We start from the raw sequence: 18,199 nt of genomic DNA on the forward strand, positions 1-18,199 counted from the left end.
CCTGGAGCTTTCATAGGAACGGCTTTGTCTTACCCCAGGCCAGCTGGCTGGGCTGTGTTGGAGCCAACAAGGCAGGGAGGCTCATATGAGCACGTGCCCCAGCACATCAGGCAGGACTGGTCCTGCAGCCACGGTCCTGGGGCAGCTGATGGTGCTGGTCTCCTCCATGGAAGCACCAGTCCGTCCCTCAGTGTCTGTCCCAAACTCCACAAGCCCCTGGCAAAGTGGTCCCAAGGCAGCCTTGCTCCTGGGCTGCTTCTGCAATGAGGAAAAGTTGCTTTCATGTTCTAAATTCGTTACATTAAAACCACTCTGTCCCCATTTCACAGCAGCAGTTTGAATAAAGCACTCTGCCTCGGTCAGCTCACCAGCAGCAGAAAGATACAGGGGCTTTGGAGTCGCAGCTCCCAAGGGCATCCCCAGCTCAGAAACATTGCCAGTGATGCAGGATCCCAGATATCTCGACAGTATTTTCCGTGTTTCTATACGTGTCAAGTTTTGAGCTCATAACAGAGCAAAAGCTGCTATTTACATTCTTCCAAATGCCAGTACTTTCGGTCCTTGTTATTCAGAATAGCTTTTGCTCTAGTGGCTTTCAGGCTTGGTTTATCTAGCCAGTGCGGTGGACTAGTTCAAACACTGAAACAAACCCATCTGGTGGGAACTCAGGAGTGGGATCTCTGCTCCCCCTGTAACCCAGACAGGCTCAGGAGGAAGGCTGGCATTCCCCACAGGCTCCCCCATGGGATGAACACTTCAGAAATGTCTTTCTCTTAATTAAAAACTTTGAAGGCCAAGGTCCCAGGTTTCAGTGGATGCTTGTGGGGGTTTGAAAGCCCCCAGTGGGTACCCAGAGCTGTATGAGCTCTTTGGAAATCCAGCTTGGTGGTTCAGCAAATTGGGCTGCTTTCCCCACATTTGGGGAGTGAAGAGTTGCAGGCCCCAAGTAAAACAACCCAATTTCCTAACTTTAGTCAATATTTTCTGTTTAATGAGTTTCTTTCAAATGCAAGGTACATTTTTATATGCTTTTTATTTACTCTGAATATTCAGGTAGTTTTATTTAATGACTGAAAGCCATTTAAAATGCTTTTTCCAGCCCATATTGCATGAAACTCCATGTTCCTTCAAGAAACAAATGCATTTTGTAGACATTTGGGATGCCTGTGGGAACATAAAATAACAATCTGACAAAATAAACAGTAAGTTAAATAACTTTTTAAGTAAAAAAGGTATGGTGTGTTATACTGATTAGCAAAAAGGGGTGTCATTCAACACCCAGGCTATATTTGGCTGCAGATCAACATATGTTGATACTTTTCAGCTGAATAAGAATAAACTGGATTTTAGGAAAACAATTTTGAAAAGGCAGGAGAGTCGCTTGGATGGCACATCGCGTCTTTGCCGAATTTCAAGCCATGATGCTCAGGAGCTGTTTTGACCTTGCTTTGGGCCGTGCAGCTTTCGAGCAGAGGCTGCCTGCTGAAGCTTAAGCTGCTGGGGGGCTTTTGTGTGAGGTTTGCCAGCAGAGGAGGAATAAGATCAGCTGATTCTGAGGCTCTGTCATAAATACCGAGCTGCTGCTTGCTCAGAATAGCTGCAAAGCAAACGCAATTGTATCTTCAAGATGTCTCCAGTGCGGTCTCCTGGAGGTAGGGGTGTGTTGGCTAGGGTGCTCCAGTGTGCACCAGGTATGTCTGACCCTGGAGAGATGCTGCATTACACTGGTCCCCCACTGCATAGAGGCTTTGAGAGCTGCTCCAGCTCAGCAGGGCTGGGTACAGCCTTTCGGTTCGGTTCTCTGTGGGCTGTAACTCTCTTAAGTGTGAGCTCAGGCCATGCAGGTTGCCCTGAAAGTCCCAGAGCAATCGCTCATAGGCATTTTCTTCATCATGTCAGTCTCTCTGTATCTTCTTTCTGATCCTTTCTGAATGTCCTCTTTTCCTATCCCTTTTCCATTGCCTCCTCTCCTTTCACCTTCCACCATTTCTCCCTATTCCTGTTGCTCTGTGCTCCCCGGGTTGGGCTGCACAAGCAGTCCATGGGGTGAGGTTGAGATAAGACAACCTTCTTCCCCCTGCACCAGGACCTATTGGCTAGTCCCAGCTTGCAGGTGCCTGTTGCATACAAGAGTGATGCTGAGTGCCTAGGATGGGTGTGTTAGATGTGGCCCATCAGTCATGTGCTGTTGCTTCTGCTGCATGGCTGAAGAAGCGCACCAGTGTTTCTTGCCTGACACAGTATTGGATTTGGCTTCGCTTGAAACTCATGCACCAGATTTGCCTTCTCTGGAAAGGGAGGCTTTCAGCCCTGTGGAGAAGGACTGGTGGGTGGAAAATCAGACATGTGAACCAGCAATGTGGGCTTGCAGCCCAGAACGCCAAGCAGCTCCTGGGCTGCATCACCAGCAGCGTGGCCAGCAGGTCGAGGGAGGGGATGCTCCCTCTCTGCTCTGCTCTCCTCAGACCCCCCTGGAGCACTGCAGCCAGCTCTGGGGTCCCCAGCACAAGACACACATGGACCTGCTAGAGTGGGTCCAGAGGAGGACACCAAAATGGTCCGAGGGCTGGGACACCTCTGCTATGGAGAAAGGCTGAGAGAGTTGGGGCTGTGCAGCCTGGAGAAGAGACGGCTGTGGGGAGACCTTACTGCGGCCACTCAGTACTTAAAGGGGGCTTACAGGAAAGAGGGAGAGAGACTTTTGACCAGGGCCTGCACTGACAGGACAAGGGGTAATGGTTTTAAACTGAACGAGGGTGGGGTTAGCTTGGACATAGGGAAGAAATGTTGTATGATGAGGGTGGTGAGACACTGGCAGAGGTCACCCAGAGAAGCTGTGGCTGCCCCATCCCTGGAAGTGTTCAACGTGAGGTTTGATGGAGCTTTGAGCAACCTGATCTAGTGGGAGATGTCCCTGCCCACGGCAGGGCGGTTGGACTGGATTATCTTTGAAGGTCCCTTCCAACCCAAACTATCCTGTGAGTCCATGATTCTGTGACAAGAGTCCCCCCAATGTGCTGAGAAGCTGCTGCTTTGGAGCAAGAGAACACTCTGACCCCTCTCCGTAGCCCCCGTGAGCCCAGTGCAGCCTGCTCATAGCTGCAGGTGAGGGCTGAGCTCTTCTATCTGTACGCTCACAGGTCTAAGGAGCTGCATAATGCCAATGTCCCCTTGGGTTGATCACCCTCCCCAGCTCCAGGAAAGATCCGCAGCCCATTTCCAACCACCGTTGCATGTTTTAGGGTGACAGAGCTTCAGTCCCAGCAAGGGCGACCCGCAACAGCGCCTTGCCAGTCCTTTGCACCTAGTTCATCAGAGAGGATGTGAGCGTGCAGTGGGGAACAGCTGCTCCCAACAGCCATGGTGGGCGAGAAGCTTGGAGTGGTGCGAAGGCAGCCAGCACTAGCAGAGCTGCTGTTCCAGCCCCGCTCAGTGGGCACAGCCGAGTCCCATGTCCCACTGCTGGCAGTTCTTCACATTGTGCGAGTGCCATCGGTCAGAGTGAAGCTCTCAGCTGCAGGGTGGGTTTTTCTGTGCCTTAATATATAACCCAACCATTCCCAGGAACAAGACGAAGGAAATGCATCCCTTTTTTTTTTTATTGCAAGTAAAACTACCTCCAAACAAAGCCTTCCATGACCCTGAAGAGCAGTGCAAAGGCTTTTATGATCTGGCAACCTGATCTAGTAGAAGATGTCCCTGCCCAAGGCGGGGGGGGTTGGACTGGATGACCTTTGAAGGTCCCTTCCAACCCAGACCATTCTATGAGTCCATGTTCCTGTGAAACTCGATTTCTAGCACATTGGGGGAAGGGCTCATTTAAGAGATACAAGCGTTTGGATGGAGGATGCACATGATGCTCTGTCCTGACCTTCCTGGAACATCTTCAGGGCTGTTTGCTGTGCTCAGCCTGGCAGCTGGATCAGACAGCAAGTCAGGCCCCAGGGTGGGTGCTCACATGGGGATGAGCTTACCCCATGGGGGCAGCAGCCAGCACCAGGAGGGTCAGTGTGTTCAGCTGGACCCTGCTCAGGTGTAATTCCAAGGTTTTCTGGCACTTTTCGTGGAGAATGGAAAGCAGCCTAGTAAGATGAGGGTGCTGTGTGTGCGGGGGGCTGACAGCTCTGCCACACCATCTGCCCTGGGCTGGCAGCGATGCAGGCAGCTGCTTGGTTTGGAGCAGGCCATCGTCACCTACATCCTCATGGGGCTGGTGCTCAGGGGAGCCCTCCAGTGTGGGGAAGAAAAGTGGGACCTTGCTTCTGGAGCAGGGACAATTACCCCGGACATCTCCCATCCCCCTGACCCAGCCTGTGTGCCCTGGCCCCTCGGCTCTCCCTGCCAGCTATGCCATGGTGCTGCCAGCCAGGGCAGAGGTTTGATGGCTGAGGGCATAGGGTCCCCCGAGGGCCTTCCTGCCCAGCTCCAGCCCTGCAAAGTGACCACTGTGGGTCCATCCTGTGCCTGTGCAGGTCTGGCACATCCCGGCAGCATGGCAGAGGCAGGCAGGGCTTGATGCAGGGCACCGTTGTGGCCTCGGCTCCAGGCTGCTTTGGCACAACCTGTCGTGTGGTGCGAGGAGGGTGCTGCCAGCCATGACCACCTGGGGCGTCGTCTGGGGGCTGAAGGCTATGCTTGGCTTGGGCTTGTGTGAGGGGTGCGTCCACTTCACCCCCAGCCAGGGCCGTGTCACCTTGCTGCCACCTGCCCCCCTTGTGCTTTGTCACACTCCTCAGAGCAGCTTTTGGGCCAGAAATGCTTTTTGGGCTGCTAGAGGTGTGGGGGGCGCTTAGGGCTGAGCCTTCCCCTGGCTTGGAGGTGGCAGGTCTCTCCCTCCCACAGCACCCTCACCCTCACTCTCTCTTCCTCTCCCCTCTGCAGCACTCAACGCTGTCGCGCAAGTTCGTGGAGGTGATGTCCGAGTACAACACCACGCAGACAGACTACCGGGAGCGCTGCAAGGGCAGGATTCAGAGGCAGCTGGAGATCAGTGAGTAAACCTAGAGGGGGAGGGCAGCCAGGCTGTGTGTACCGTGGGGCCACATCCTGCACTGGGTCTCGCCGGGTCAGAGCTGCTCCCACAGCTGTGCAGAGCTCCCCCGTGAAAACCCAGGGGTGCACAGGGCTGTGCGTGCACCTGTGGGAGCAACCAGGACACGGGTCCTGCTGGGAGATAGGCACGTGGTGGTACCTTGCATTTTGGTGCCAAACTGCATCCAGCAAAGCTCATCCAGCAAAGCGCCAAAACTCATCTCAGATTTTCTTAAATGCTGCATAGAGAGTGCAGAGAGCACAGGGAGAGAAATTTCTTCCTTGTTTGCAGCTAATTTCAAATTCAAAGAAGCTAGCAGGAATTCCTGACTCCCATGTGTTGCCTTGCCTTTTCTCTGGGTGCTTTTCGTTGTGGGTGAACTGAACTAAATATAAAACCAGAGAAGTGAGCTCTTGAGATGGGGGCACTCGCTGCTCCAGCAGTTTCCCTTGTTGCAGGAGGAGCATAAGCCTCGGTGCCTGCCCCAGGCAGCCACTTGGTTTGGGGCAGGCTGTCATCCCCTGCGTCCTCATGGGGCTGGTGCTCAGGGGAGCCCTCCAGCATGGGGAGGAAAAGTGGGACCTTGCTTCTGGAGTGGGGCAATTACCCCAGCATCTCCCTGGACCCAGGACCATGATGGCTTTTAGCAGCGGTAGTGATGTCTTCTGGCCAAAGGTGGTCCTCAGGTAACACCTCTGAGGCTGTCACCACCATGGCACTAAGATCTCACTGCATCAGAGCCCATTGCTCTAAGAGAAGTCCAGTCCTTCCTGTCCACAAAACCTGCTCTCCTAGTGGTTCTTCTGGGCAATCGGTGATACCTGGTTAGTTTTAGAGAAATGTGGTCATCTCCCAGCAAAGAAGAATCATACCACCACTGTAATTAGGGGAATAAGCAAACAAGGGAGAAGTCAGGGCATGCAGAGATTAAAAGAGATTTTTGCAAATAATCTCATTGTCAGAGAGGTGTTGGTTTTCTGTGCTCAAAATGAAAGTCTGAAGCCTAGTCCAAGTTCTTTTTCTCTCACAAACAAATGGGTGTTTTTATCCCCTTTCACAACTCAGCATGAATAATACAGTAGGAGATCTTTGAGTCAGAATGGTGTCCTTGAAGGTCACCTATGGGAATGTCCTTCATGAACTGCAGATGCCTGGGAATCTGGGTGCCAGTGGGGTATGGTAGTTTCTGTGGAGGGCCAGAAGGAGACTCAGCTGTGCAAGCCTTTCCTCTGTTAAGATTAGTCTTTATAATGTATAATAATAATAGAAGTGTTTCACACTGGCTGAATGGAAAGGTTGAGTGACAGGAGGCTCAACAAGAGCTTGACGTTTAATGTAAAGTGAGTGTGTCACTGCTCCAGCTGACTCATTCGTCAGCTGATGTTGTTCTGTAAGTGATACCCAGCCATAGAGGTGGCTTGTAATGTAAATTGGAATTTAAGGTATCCCTATGCCTTCCTTCTAAGACAGGAGAAGATTTGAAAGGACTTAGCCAGGTCCTTAATTGTCTGCAGACTTGAAAGAAACCTTACTCTTGTTTTTCTACTACCAGATTTTGGAAAGACCCTGCCGTTTTGCTTAAATTATGCAGATATGTTAAAATATACTTGTCTTCACTCTGTCCATCCTGCCGGGCTGTCAGTGCCTGACAGAGCATTGACAGGGCACAAGGAAAAGGCTGCTCAGGACTCACCATGGTGCAGTGGCTGGATGCAGAGGGGGTGTCCTAGTTAGTGATGGTGAGGAACCTGCTTTCCCTTCAGGGTGGAGGTGTGGAGCAGATGCAGATGCAGGATGGGATCTGTGCTGGGAAGGTACACAATCCTGTGCACAGTCCTTTGCAAAAGCTGTCTCTGTCAGGACAGTGGAAAATCTCTTCTGGCAAAAAGTCTCATCAAAAGTAACAAGCTTATTGAAGTTTTATCAGGAGTGCTTCCAGGGCAGAGAGCTCTGCTTGTCCTGCGGTGTCCCAGCCAGCATCTTCAGTCCCTGCTGCTCTGGGGGCTCTTGAACAGGCTTTTTTGAATGGAGCTCAGCTGGGATGTGGCGACTGCACAAAGCTCTACAAAATCCTCAGCTCTCGTTTTCAGCTGATCAATCCAAAGATAGAAAGTGCTGGGAGCTCCGACAGCAAAGCCAGTAAATCACTCAGGTTTTGAAAGTATGAGAGCGGGGACTTCTCAGCTGCTCTGGGGAGGCTCCCCAGCACCTGGCGAGCTTCTCCCTTCTAACTGCGTCTGCTTCTTGCTCTGGAAGTAGGACAGTTGCAGAAGAAATGGTGATGTAGAGTCACTGCCCCAGGCCACAGTCACCCTCTGGGGCTCTCCACAGCCCTCTCAGGATCTGCCCCTTCTCTTTGTGCAGGCACCACCATGTCTGTGTGTGCCAGAGGTTGTGCCTCAGTGACCCTTGCCATCATTCCTGCCCATCCAGCACATGCTGAGCCTGGGAGCCTGTCTGATGTGATGAAGTGCATGTCCTCTCCTTTCCCACTGCTTCTGCCCCAGCCTTAATTGTTGCCCTCACCACCCCCTTACTCACTCACTCTGCTCCCAGACACACCGAAATCGCAGATGCTGTGGAGGGATTGCAGGATGCTGTGTCCTGGGGTTGGTGACACATGCTGGGTGGCTGTCCTCTGGCTGGACCATGCCCCCACCAGCGGTGTCCCTGCATCTGCTGCTGGGAGCTGCGCTCCCCAGGCACGAGCCTCCCCGTGCCTGTGGTGGGAGGTGTTGCTCCTTCATTTTTTCCTCTCCATTTTCTCCATTATGAGAAATGACATCTTCAATCTAATTAGGTTTTGCTCCCAGAGAAATTGGATTTGAAGCTTGGACGAGCTTTCTGTGGTGGGTGTGCAGCTTTGAAGCCATGGAGGTGCTGCACAGACGCTGCTTGTTTTTATGAACAGTTTTGTCATGTGCAAGACCAAGGAGCCAAAAATAAAGCATCTGCCATCTCCAAAGGCACTGCGAGAATTAATCAGCCCCTGCCCCACTGTGCAACACCAGGTTAATTGGTGTGCAAAAAGGCAAGTTGTGGGTGCATCCCAAGCTGTTCTTGAGCCAGGAGAGTCTGGGGGCTGCTCCAGCCCTGGCAGCTCCTCCAGGCACCCCCAGGTGGTCCCGGAGCCCCTGGTGCTGAGACGGGCTTATTTAGGATTCCTGTGACACTTTCATCTCAGGAATGACCACAGGATTTATCTGAGCTAAAAGTGTCTCACTGGGTGAAAATGCTTGCACAGCACTGGAAGTTGGCCCCTGCAGCCCACCGCGGGCTGAGCAGAAAGGGATCGTGAGGGATGGGGAGGCAGGTGGCAGTTTGTGACATGCTGGGCAGGCTTTTATAGTTGAAGTCTGCTCATCCCGACACCACTGCAGGCAGTGCTAGACCTGTCTGAGCTGGGGGGTGGCCAAGTGGGTCGAGTCACTCATACCTGTTACCTCCATGCACACAGGCAGATGGGGCAGCGTTATCCATCTCTCCTTGAGTTGTATGGATTTGTATCTAATGAGAGCTTGACAGCCAGATCCAGATAGAGGATCCCAGCCTTGGGAAGGTGCCTTGTCCTCCGTGTTTCCAACCTGAGTCCTAGCTGTTGCTCTGTGGGTGCTCATGCAGCCCTGCCACTAGAAGGAGGGATGCTGCAAGCCAAAGGAGCACAGCTGAACCGTACCGTTAATTCAGTCATGGCATGTTTGACTTCTGCAGCCCTGAGGTGCCTGATGTCTTCCCTATTTATAGAGCATCTGGCATGCAGAATTGGACAAACAGGCATTCGACGTCAGCTGGTTGATGGGTGTGAGCTGTGGCACCACAGGCTTCCCTGGGAGCTTCCCCAGGGTCCTGCATGCCCTGATGGATCTGCTCCTGCCCCATCCCCTGGGATCTGGTCAATGGGGACGGTCGCTCCATCCAGCTGGGCATTGCAGGGCCAAGGACTGTCCAGTGGCCTCAAGGTGGAAAGTCTCCTCGGTGGCTTCATGTCTCTGGCCGCCCCAGAGCTTCTGATGCCCCTGCTACACCATGACCTGTGCATCATCTCTCACCATTCTCTCCTTGCCAGCTCAGGGCTGAGTTTGCTCCTCCCTCTGTGCTGCAGCTCCCAGAGATGCTCTGTGCTGCTTTGCTCATTGACAGAGTTTCTTCTCCCCAGAAAACTTTAATTTCTAGAGATGCCAAGTAAGAAGCACATGTACTCTGGAGCTCTCTGGGGAGGCAGAGGTCCAGTTCTCATGATTTTCCAGTGTTTTGCCAAGTTTCAAAGCAGGGCTTTTCCCTCAGGCTCTTCTCTCTTTGTGGGCACCTTGCATTGACTCAGTCCTTTCATTCCCATTTGTGGCTGTGCAGTAGCTCTGTGGTGATGTGGGCAGCAGATCAATCAAGTATCCAGCACACTTTCATCTGATTTTATTGCTGTTGAGGAGCTGATGACAGCCTTTCCAAACCAGGAAACTTGGCCAGAAGGTGGTGGACTCCTTGGAAAGTTCTCTGGGGTCCTGCAGGTTGGTTATACAACTTTGGCAAGTGTTGTGCTGGACAGTGTGGGAAAGATGCAGCCTCTAGGCCTCGTGCTTTGGTTCAGCATTAAAGCAAGCTCTTCCTGACCAGCTATGGCCTTTGGCCAAGCCTGCACTGGCTGGCTGGTTGGTTGTTAATCCATGTGATGTCTTTGCTCTTATCCTTCACCTTGCCGCAGCTTTTACCAGCCCCGTGCTCTGCAGTAGGGGAATGGGGCAGCAAGGAGGTGGTGAGAGCCAGGATGAGAACGTGTATCCTGCATCCCATCCTGCCTCTGCCTGCAAGAGTTGTGGCATCTCCTGGAGCTGATCCCACTGCTTGCCCTCGGGGCTGTCTCTAGGGCTTGAATTGGGCAGAGCAAGTAGCCCTTGATGCACCATGCCTGGCATGCTCCTCCTTGTCACTGTGCCAGTGACGGCTCAGAGTTGACCACTTTCAACAGGAAGGTTTGTAAATTTGTGCTGTTTGAGCCCTTGTTCTCCCATCCTGGAACCAGGGCAGTTTCAGCTGAGAGCGAGGAGCCAACAGGTTGGAAGAGCTGGCAAGTAGGCGTTGCAGGTCACCCTTGGTGGGAGTGATGCTCTGTCACCCTAAAACATGTAACGGTGGCTGGAAACGGTCTGTGGACCTTTCCTGGAGCTGGGGAACGTGGGGACCATGATCAACCCAAGGGGACATTGGCATTGTGGAGCTCCTTAGACCTGTGAGCATACAGATAGAAGAGCTCAGCCCTCACCTGCAGCTATGAGCAGGCTGCACTGGGCTCACGGGGGCTATGGAGAAGGGTTAGGTTGTTCTGTTGCTTCAAAGCAGCAGCTTCTCAGCACTTTGGGGGCACTAACAGGTCTTAGTTATCTAGATCAGTCTCACACGGGACATCTACCTCTGCCCATGGGTCCAGGAGCTGTGTAAGATCAGGCCTGGGCCACCCAGCCCATATCTGAGCCATGCTGCAGAGGTACCTGTCTTCAGCCCTGACGCTGGCCTTGTTCCTGGTGTGGGCTCAGATCTGTGTTCAAGATAGCTTGTCTCCAGCCCTGTCTCCTGGGACTTTGGATCTTTGTTGTAGTCATGTCATAGGATTGTGGACTTGCGGAGTGGTTTGGTTGGAAGGGACCTTCAAAGATGATCCAGTCCAGCCCCCCTGCCATGGGCAGGGACATCTCCCACTAGATCAGGTTGCTCAAAGCCCCGTCCAAACACTCCCAGGGATGGGGCAGCCACAGATTCTCTGGGTGACCTGTTCCAGTGTCCCCAGTCCTTTCCTGGCCATGTTTCCTGGAAGGACCCTGGCCCTGCATTGTAGCTTTGTCTCCAGCCCCATCTCCTATAGCTCCTGACGGGGCTTTTTAGAGCTACCCCAGAGCTGATTTCACAGCTTGTGTTGTCTGGCCCTGCTGCTGGACACCATTCTCAGCACCCTGCTCACGTGCTGTGGGATGGGTGCCAGCTTGGTGAGGGCCCTGCATGTGCTAGGACCACACTGGCTCCTGGCTCAGCCCTCCCAGAGCATCCTCACTCCTGCTCTGTGAAGGATGGCTTCTGCTGTGAGGCAGGTGTCCCTGTCATCCGCCTCCCGCTGCTTCTCTTCGGGGCTGCAGACCAAGCACGGAGGAGCAGGTTGCGGCTCCTCTCCTCTGGTTCTTGATGCTAGCATCTCACACGTGGATCATCTCTCTGCTGTGTTGGGCAAGTCCCTTTTCTTCCTTTTTATAAGCTTTATTATACTTTTAAAATATGTTCTTAAGGTCTGTTCTGTTCATTATTTGGTCTCCTTGCAGTACACAGCTGGATTTAAAGATGTACTCCGTTTGCAGAGGAGAAGCAATGAGCTGTGGGTTGGGCTCCCTGCTGAGCCACTAGGCTGAGTCCCTCCCTCCAGCCCCCAGTACCAACGGGAGGGGAGCAGGCTCCATTTGAGGCTCCTCGTGTATGTTGAAGGCAACTTGCTTGTCCCCCAAGAGTTACAGCAATAGAAGCTGCTGCTGGGAGAGCCCAAGGCCAGGACACTTGATGGCACTGCCCTGGTGCTCTCCCCACACTGTCTGGGCCACCATTCTCTACGTTTCTTTGCTCTCCCTGTTGAGTGTGTGGTCTCAGGGAGGTCTGGATGCTCCAGTTTCCACACAGCACCACAGTTTGCCGTGACCTGGACTGGTGGCCCAGGAGCTGTCCTATTACTTTGAAAGCTCAGTGTCCAGCCAGAGCAGGACTGAAGTCATCCCATTTTGCTCTGTTCCCATGTATCCTGGGCTGCCTGTCCCAAGCTCCTGCCAGACAGCCCTGGGTGTGCTAGAATAGTGCTGGCTTCTGTAGGGTCTGTGCCCTCGATCCCAGCTGGGCCATGCTCGCAGTATCACTGAGGCGTTTCTATCAGTTATTAAAATAAAAATCCCCTTAGCTTTTTAGATTATGAGATATTAGTCACGTAAATAATAGAGGAATTCCTTCCTGGCTGTGGACAATTAAACTGCAGAGAAAGTATTTCATTTCAAGAAAACCAATAAAAGAAAAATTTCATTTTAAGGAATTTCCATTTTTCCCTCCTGGCCACTGTTTTTTCTCTTGCTCTTTTCTTATTTTCTATTTCACTTCCAACTGTAATTTTTTTGGACACCCCAGCAAATGTCTCCTTCTTTTGTGCCACCTGTCCATCACAGTTCCATGTTGCTTTTAGAAACCCCATGAGCTCCAGTGTGCAGCTCTCAGCTCCTGCTCTCTCCTGCAATGTCCCATCTGTGCTGGTTGCTGTGGATGACCTGTTGCAGGTGCTGGGGAACTGCTGCACTGGATCCAGCCCTGCCCAATGGATCTGGGATGACACAGACTTCAGATGTCACCTCTCAGGTGCCAGACCCCTTCAGAACCCTGTATGTAGGGTCTGTCCCCTGTGCTCGGGGCACTGTCACAGCCCTCTAGCTAGTCCTGCTCCTTGGAGGCCTTCGGGAGAGCTGCTCCCATCCTTTCAGCCCACTCCTTGCTTCCTTGCCTGTGTTCCCTGGAGGAGAAACAAATCTGATGCAGGCAGCAAGGAACCATGCAACACTCTCACTGCCGGGCAAGGAAGTGCAGGCACAAGGCAGATGAGGGGAACGATCCCAGCTGCCTCCTACAAGTCTTGGAGTGTGCTCTCCGGCCTCCCAGAGCCCCAGGTCCCTGGTGGTGTTTGCAAGGGACCCCAGCAGGTTTCTGCACCCTGCCACCCTTCCTGGTCTTTGTGCTCTGTTTATCACATGGCCCAGAAAGCATCCAGAAAGCTTTGTTACATGCTTTTGATGAGGAAGCTGCACATTCCTGGCCCAGCCAGGGATGTAAACCCTGTTGGTCTGTGGGAAAACAGAGCTAATGAGCATTACCAGATAATGAAGTCCTTGTACTGGAGTCTTCTGCGTGTGTGTGGTTGGATTTACTCCCTCTCCCTTCCTGCAGCCTCCTGGTGCCAGGAGACAGCAAACAACCTCCATGTGGCACTGGTAACACTGCCGAGAGCCTGCAGGCTCTCACGTGTTCTTGGCTGCTATCACCACCAGTATCTGCTGATATGGCATTGTTTTCCTGAGGCAAAGCCAGAAATGCGCTTTCCTGTCATGAACACTCAGAGCGCCCATGCATGTGGGGCCCCAGCAAGGAGCAGAGCACAGGAGGTCTGGGTGCTCTTCTCGTTTCTGCATCTCAGGGCAAGAGAATCACAGGCTCACAGAGTGGTTTGTGTTGGAAGAGACCTTCAAAGATGATCCATTCCAACCCTCCTGCCATGGGCAGGGACATCTCCCACTAGGTCAGGTTGCTCAAAGCCCCGTCCAACCTGACCTTGAACACTTCCAGGGATGGGGCAGCCACAGCTTTAATAGGCAGCCTCTGCCAGTGTCTCACCACCCTCATTGTACAACATTTCTTCCCTATGTCCAAGCTAACCCCACCTTCATTCAGTTTAAAACCGTTGTCTTGTGCTGGGGACCCCAGAGCTGGCTGCAGTGCTGAGGGGGTCTGAGGAGAGCGGAGCAGAGGGGGAGCATCCCCTCCCTCGACCTGCTGGCCACGCTGCTGGTGATGCAGCCCAGGAGACGCTTGGCTTTCTGGGCTGCAAGCACATATTGCCAGCTCATGTCCCATTTGTCACCAACCAGAATCTCTCAGTCCTTCTTCACAGGGCTGCTCTCCCTCCCTCCTCCAGTCTGTGCTAGTCCTGGGCATTGCCCCGACCCAGGTGCAGGACCTCACAAGGAAAGAGATGCGTCATGAAGCGTGGAGGTGTCCTTGTTGGAGGAACTCCCCAGGCAGGGTGGCAGCATGCACCATGCCTGTGGGGTGGTGGCCAGACATGGCTGGGTGGCCAGGGTCCCCTGCAGTGCTCCCTGGGGCACTGACACACTTGTGGTGAAGGTCTGGACTGGGTTCAAGGTTTTGGGCACCTCCCTGGTCTGAGCCTGGTGTGGCACTGCTGGAAGCAGGGAGCACTGTCCTATGGGCTGTCCCTGCACTCTGCCATGTCTCCTCCATGCCCCCATTCAGAGGTGCCCTGGACTCATCCTGGAGGATGTTATTGTCCCTTTGTGGGAGGAGGGGCAGACAGGCTTTCCTGGATGAACTGGGCCAAGCTGGCAGCTTGACCCCCTCAAAAAGAGGGGTTGCAGGGCTGGCACAGAGTCGGGCTGTGGGATGGCAGCCCCTCGAACTGCCTGGTGCACTCTCAGGGCTGGAAGCTTTGCTCCACTCCACTCTCAGGAGATGCCATGGAGACAGCAGAGCCCTGTGGTAGGGCTGCGGGACCCGTGGCTGGAACAGGGGGCTCGTGGCTGACCTGTGTTGTGTCACTTGCAGCTGGCAGGACCACCACCAGCGAGGAACTGGAGGACATGCTGGAGAGCGGCAACCCAGCCATCTTCTCCTCTGGGGTAAGCACCGGCACGGGCTAAAGCTGAGCCAGCCCCCCTCATCCTGGGTGGGTTGGCTGGTGGATGTGCTGCCACAGTGGCCCCGGTACAGGAGGGATGAGCACAGCCCATGCAGGAGGTGGGACCTGGGTGCTCAGGTCTGGCTGGAGGATGCTGCCTGAGCAGGGGCTGCATCCTCGCCAGAGGGTGGGGTGCGGGTTTGCTGCAAACTGCCTGGCTGGAGGGTCTCTGGGGCTCCTGCCTTCCCTCTTTTGGTGCCCCTAATCCTGGCATCTGAGGGGCTGAGCATGGTGCTCAGTGGCCCTGTCTTCTTGCAGATCATTATGGATTCAAACATCACCAAGCAGGCACTGAATGAGATTGAGACACGGCACAGCGAGATCATCAAATTGGAGAACAGCATCCGAGAGCTGCATGACATGTTCATGGACATGGCCATGCTGGTGGAGAGCCAGGTAGGGAGATGCTGTGGCCCAGTGGCTAGCTCACCTGGGGAGGTTGGAGGGTGATGGGGCTGCCAGCAGTGCCCTGCCTGGGTGGGTGCTGAGAGGAAAAACTGCATCTGGGACCAATGTAGCTCCCACTGGGGCTAAGCTGGGGTCCCTGGGGCCAGAGCCACCCACCCTGCACCCCAGAGCTGGGGAGCTGCTGTGTGCCTGGGGCGGGAGGTTCGGTGATGGGCTCTGGAGGAGGGCAGCGGGTGGCTGCCATGCAGGTAGAGATTTCTCCGTCTCCCTTGGAGCACTGGGCCCTGCCAGGTGAGCTCAGGGTGCCACCAGCCTCGGTGGTCCTGCCAGGCCGCCTCTGGCTGTGCCACCAGCCCGTGGCACCTGGTCCTTCAGCTAAGCACATGCTCTGGTGTCTCTGCTCACCCCCATTCTTGCCCACCATGCTGCCACGGCCCGAGGAGACATCAGTGGCAGGTAAAGCCCCCGCCGGTGCTGCATGCTCTGCTCTGCATGGCTGTGCCCTGCATGTCTGCAGCTCTCGTGTGGCTCTAGGGCCTGCCTCTGGCAGGCAGGCAAGGGTGGCTGTGGCACGGCAGTGTTGGTGCCCCGTCCTGTCTGCCTCGGAGGACAGACATGGGGGATTCGCAGTTCCCTGCCCCGCTCTAAGGGCTAGGCCATGCCAGCACCCTGCATTGCCCTGTGGGTTGGGAGGCTCCAAGCTGCTGGCACCAGGAGCAGAGGGGTGCTGGGATGGCAGCGGTGCTGGGCTGGCAGCAGTGCTGGCAGCTGCCTGCTCTGCCCCTGGCATGGCACAGGTGGGAAGGAGAAGCAGCAGCTTCAGGCAAGGCAGGGAGCAAGCAGCAGGGAGCCTGGGAGGGGGGGGGTGTCAGTGCTCGGGGAGGGGGTAACACCAGAGCACTCCTGGGCTTGCAAGGCTTGTCCTCCCCCTGCTCTCCAGCATGAGGCTGAGAAATGAGTATTGGAGAGCTGCTGGCTATGACGCCCCTGGCTCTGCAGCCCCAATTCCTTCTGTGCCATGCAAGAGGGTGCTGGGCTTCGAGCCACCCAACCCTGTCAGTCACATGAACTGTCAGACTCTCTCTGCAGCTGCTGCCGGACCTGGCTGCTTCCCTGTGCAGTCAGGATGGGGACAAAGGAGGTAGACAGGCTGGGGGGAGCTCACCCCAGTCCATGTCCCCACATCTGCAGGAGTCCACATCCACAGCCCATCCCTGCAGCCGGGGGGGCAGAGCAGGGCAGGGGGCCCTGCAGTCCAGCCTCGCCAGCCTCATTCCAGGGCCCTCTGCTCTCGGCAGGGCACTTGTGTGGATCAGAGTGGTCACCTCTGCATGTGCGTGGTTTTGTGAGCATCCCACGTGGCTCTGCTGGTGCAGTCCTTGCTCCCTCAGTTTCAGCAGCGTGTGGTGTGGTGTCAGTGTAGGTCCTGTTGTGGCCTTGATGTCACCTGAGATATTAGACAGGGTGGCCACCAGGCCAGGACTGGGCTGGGGAATCCCATTGCTTGCCTCCCTGCTGGGATGTGCACAGAGATCCCAACCCTCTGGGATAGAGCCCACAGTCTGGAGCTCCCACCCCAGGGCACCCACTGTCTGCAGGTGACTGACGGTCCCTCTCTCTCCTGTGCAGGGCTGCTGGGCAGGGTGACATCCACATAGTGCCGGGGAGCAGCAGAGCAGGAAGGAGCTCACGTCTGTGTGTGTGCGGGTGCGTGGGCTCTGTCTCCACTCTGCAGGGCGAGATGATTGACCGCATAGAGTACAATGTGGAGCACTCAGTGGACTACGTGGAGCGGGCTGTGTCTGACACCAAAAAAGCAGTGAAGTACCAGAGCAAAGCCAGACGGGTGAGTCACAGCACTGGCTGGGGCCCATCTTCCCCTGCCTACACTGCTGACACCTCCATCCTGGGGGCAGGCCTCTGCCTGGCACTCCTGCCTGCCCCACTGCCTGCACAGAGGAGCAGGTATCATGGCGCAGCCTTACAGGTGCCTGGGCACTGCTTTACCCCACACCACTGGGTGCAGCACAGGTTCCGCTGGTGGCACCAGTTGAGGCAGAGCTCCCCGGCACAGGCTGTGTCAGCGCTGATGATGAGCTGTGGGGCAGGGGTGCTGCTTGGAGGGGAGGAAAAAGGACAGGGTGGATCCCATGGGCCAGGCCTGCTGTGAAAGCCATGTCCCTTGCCAAAAAAAAAACCTAGAGAAAAGGCATGGTCCAGCTCTGACCCTGAGTGCAGTGCCAGCTGCCTGTCCCAGTCCCCCCACCTGGTCCCATATCAGCTCAGCAGCTTGGGGACCCTGGGGCCCACCAGCTCAGCTCTGCCAGCCCAGGGCTGAAGGGGGAGCTGGGGTGCCCATCCCTGCCCCAGGGCTGCCGGAGCCCCTCTGGCTCCCAAGGTGCTGCTCAGAGCCCACCATGGGCAAACAGGAACAGGGCAGATTGCAGCCCCCAGCTCTCGGGGCCAGCCTGCCCCAACACTCACAGTCCCCTCTGCCCTCTCTCCCTGCCGGTGCTGGGACGCCTGAGCAGAAGAAGATCATGATCATAATCTGCTGCGTGATCCTGGGTATCGTCATTGCCTCCACCTTCGGCGGCATTTTCGGCTAGACTCACCCCACGGGACTGTTTGTGTGCAATGGACGGAGCCACGCGTGCCATGGGGCCGCAGCCACGCCAGAGCAAACCACGCAGCCCCGGAGCCTCCCAGCAGCATTTCAGTTTCTAATGCATGGTTGTTTGTGATGCTGTGTGTGCGGTGCGTCTGTGTGGAGGGAGCGCCGGCCCCGGGGCGCAGGCAGGGTGCAGGGGATGGTGATGGGTGCAAGGGGGACCCTGAGGGGGAACCCAAGCTCTCATCACTTCTCCAGCCTGGGTGGTTGGCTGGGACCAGGGTGGGACAGAGGTGCCCTTGGGCGCTGCTACTCTTCCTGTGCTGGGCAGTCTGTGTTAGTGACAGTCAAGGATGAGGAGGGACTGATGAAGGGTGTTAGGCATCCTCAGGAGCACAATGCCCAGTCAACCTCCCCCAGCTTCCCCATCACCTCCAGCCAGAGCTCTTATGTCCATCAGCCACGCCTGTGCTTGCAAACACCTTTCCTTGGGCTGCTTCTCTCACAGGGCCCATCCCCAGGGGTGCGCTCTGCCAGGCCCTGCCTCCCCCATCCCTGCCCATCCCGTGGCTGTGCCTGGCTGCAGGGCTCCGTCCCTACTGCTCTGCCGATGGCAGGGCTGCCCCCTTCCCAGGCAAGCCCTCCCCCGATGTGGGTGCCAGGGGCTGGATGT

At 55.3% G+C, this 18,199-nt stretch overlaps 1 protein-coding gene across 2 annotated transcripts in view; it reads left to right on the forward strand.

The window, feature by feature from the left end:
* Positions 1-17,659, forward strand: part of STX1A (syntaxin 1A) — a 90,348-nt gene extending 72,689 nt beyond the window's left edge. Inside the window, exons 6-10 of one of the 2 annotated variants that reach the window (XM_052803167.1) lie at positions 4,882-4,990; positions 14,375-14,448; positions 14,766-14,903; positions 16,651-16,761; positions 17,447-17,659. In XM_052803167.1, coding sequence (XP_052659127.1) covers positions 4,882-4,990; positions 14,375-14,448; positions 14,766-14,903; positions 16,651-16,761; positions 17,447-17,524 — 510 coding nt within the window. In that variant the 3' untranslated portion in view covers positions 17,525-17,659. Of the gene's footprint in view, positions 1-4,881; positions 4,991-14,374; positions 14,449-14,765; positions 14,904-16,544; positions 16,762-17,446 lie in introns of those variants that run through there. The other variant, XM_052803168.1, reaches the window with a different exon arrangement.
* The last annotated feature ends 540 nt before the right edge of the window (positions 17,660-18,199 follow it).

The sequence above is a fragment of the Harpia harpyja genome, chromosome 12 (assembly GCF_026419915.1).
Source record: "Harpia harpyja isolate bHarHar1 chromosome 12, bHarHar1 primary haplotype, whole genome shotgun sequence".
NCBI classification, from domain to species: Eukaryota; Metazoa; Chordata; class Aves; order Accipitriformes; family Accipitridae; genus Harpia; species Harpia harpyja.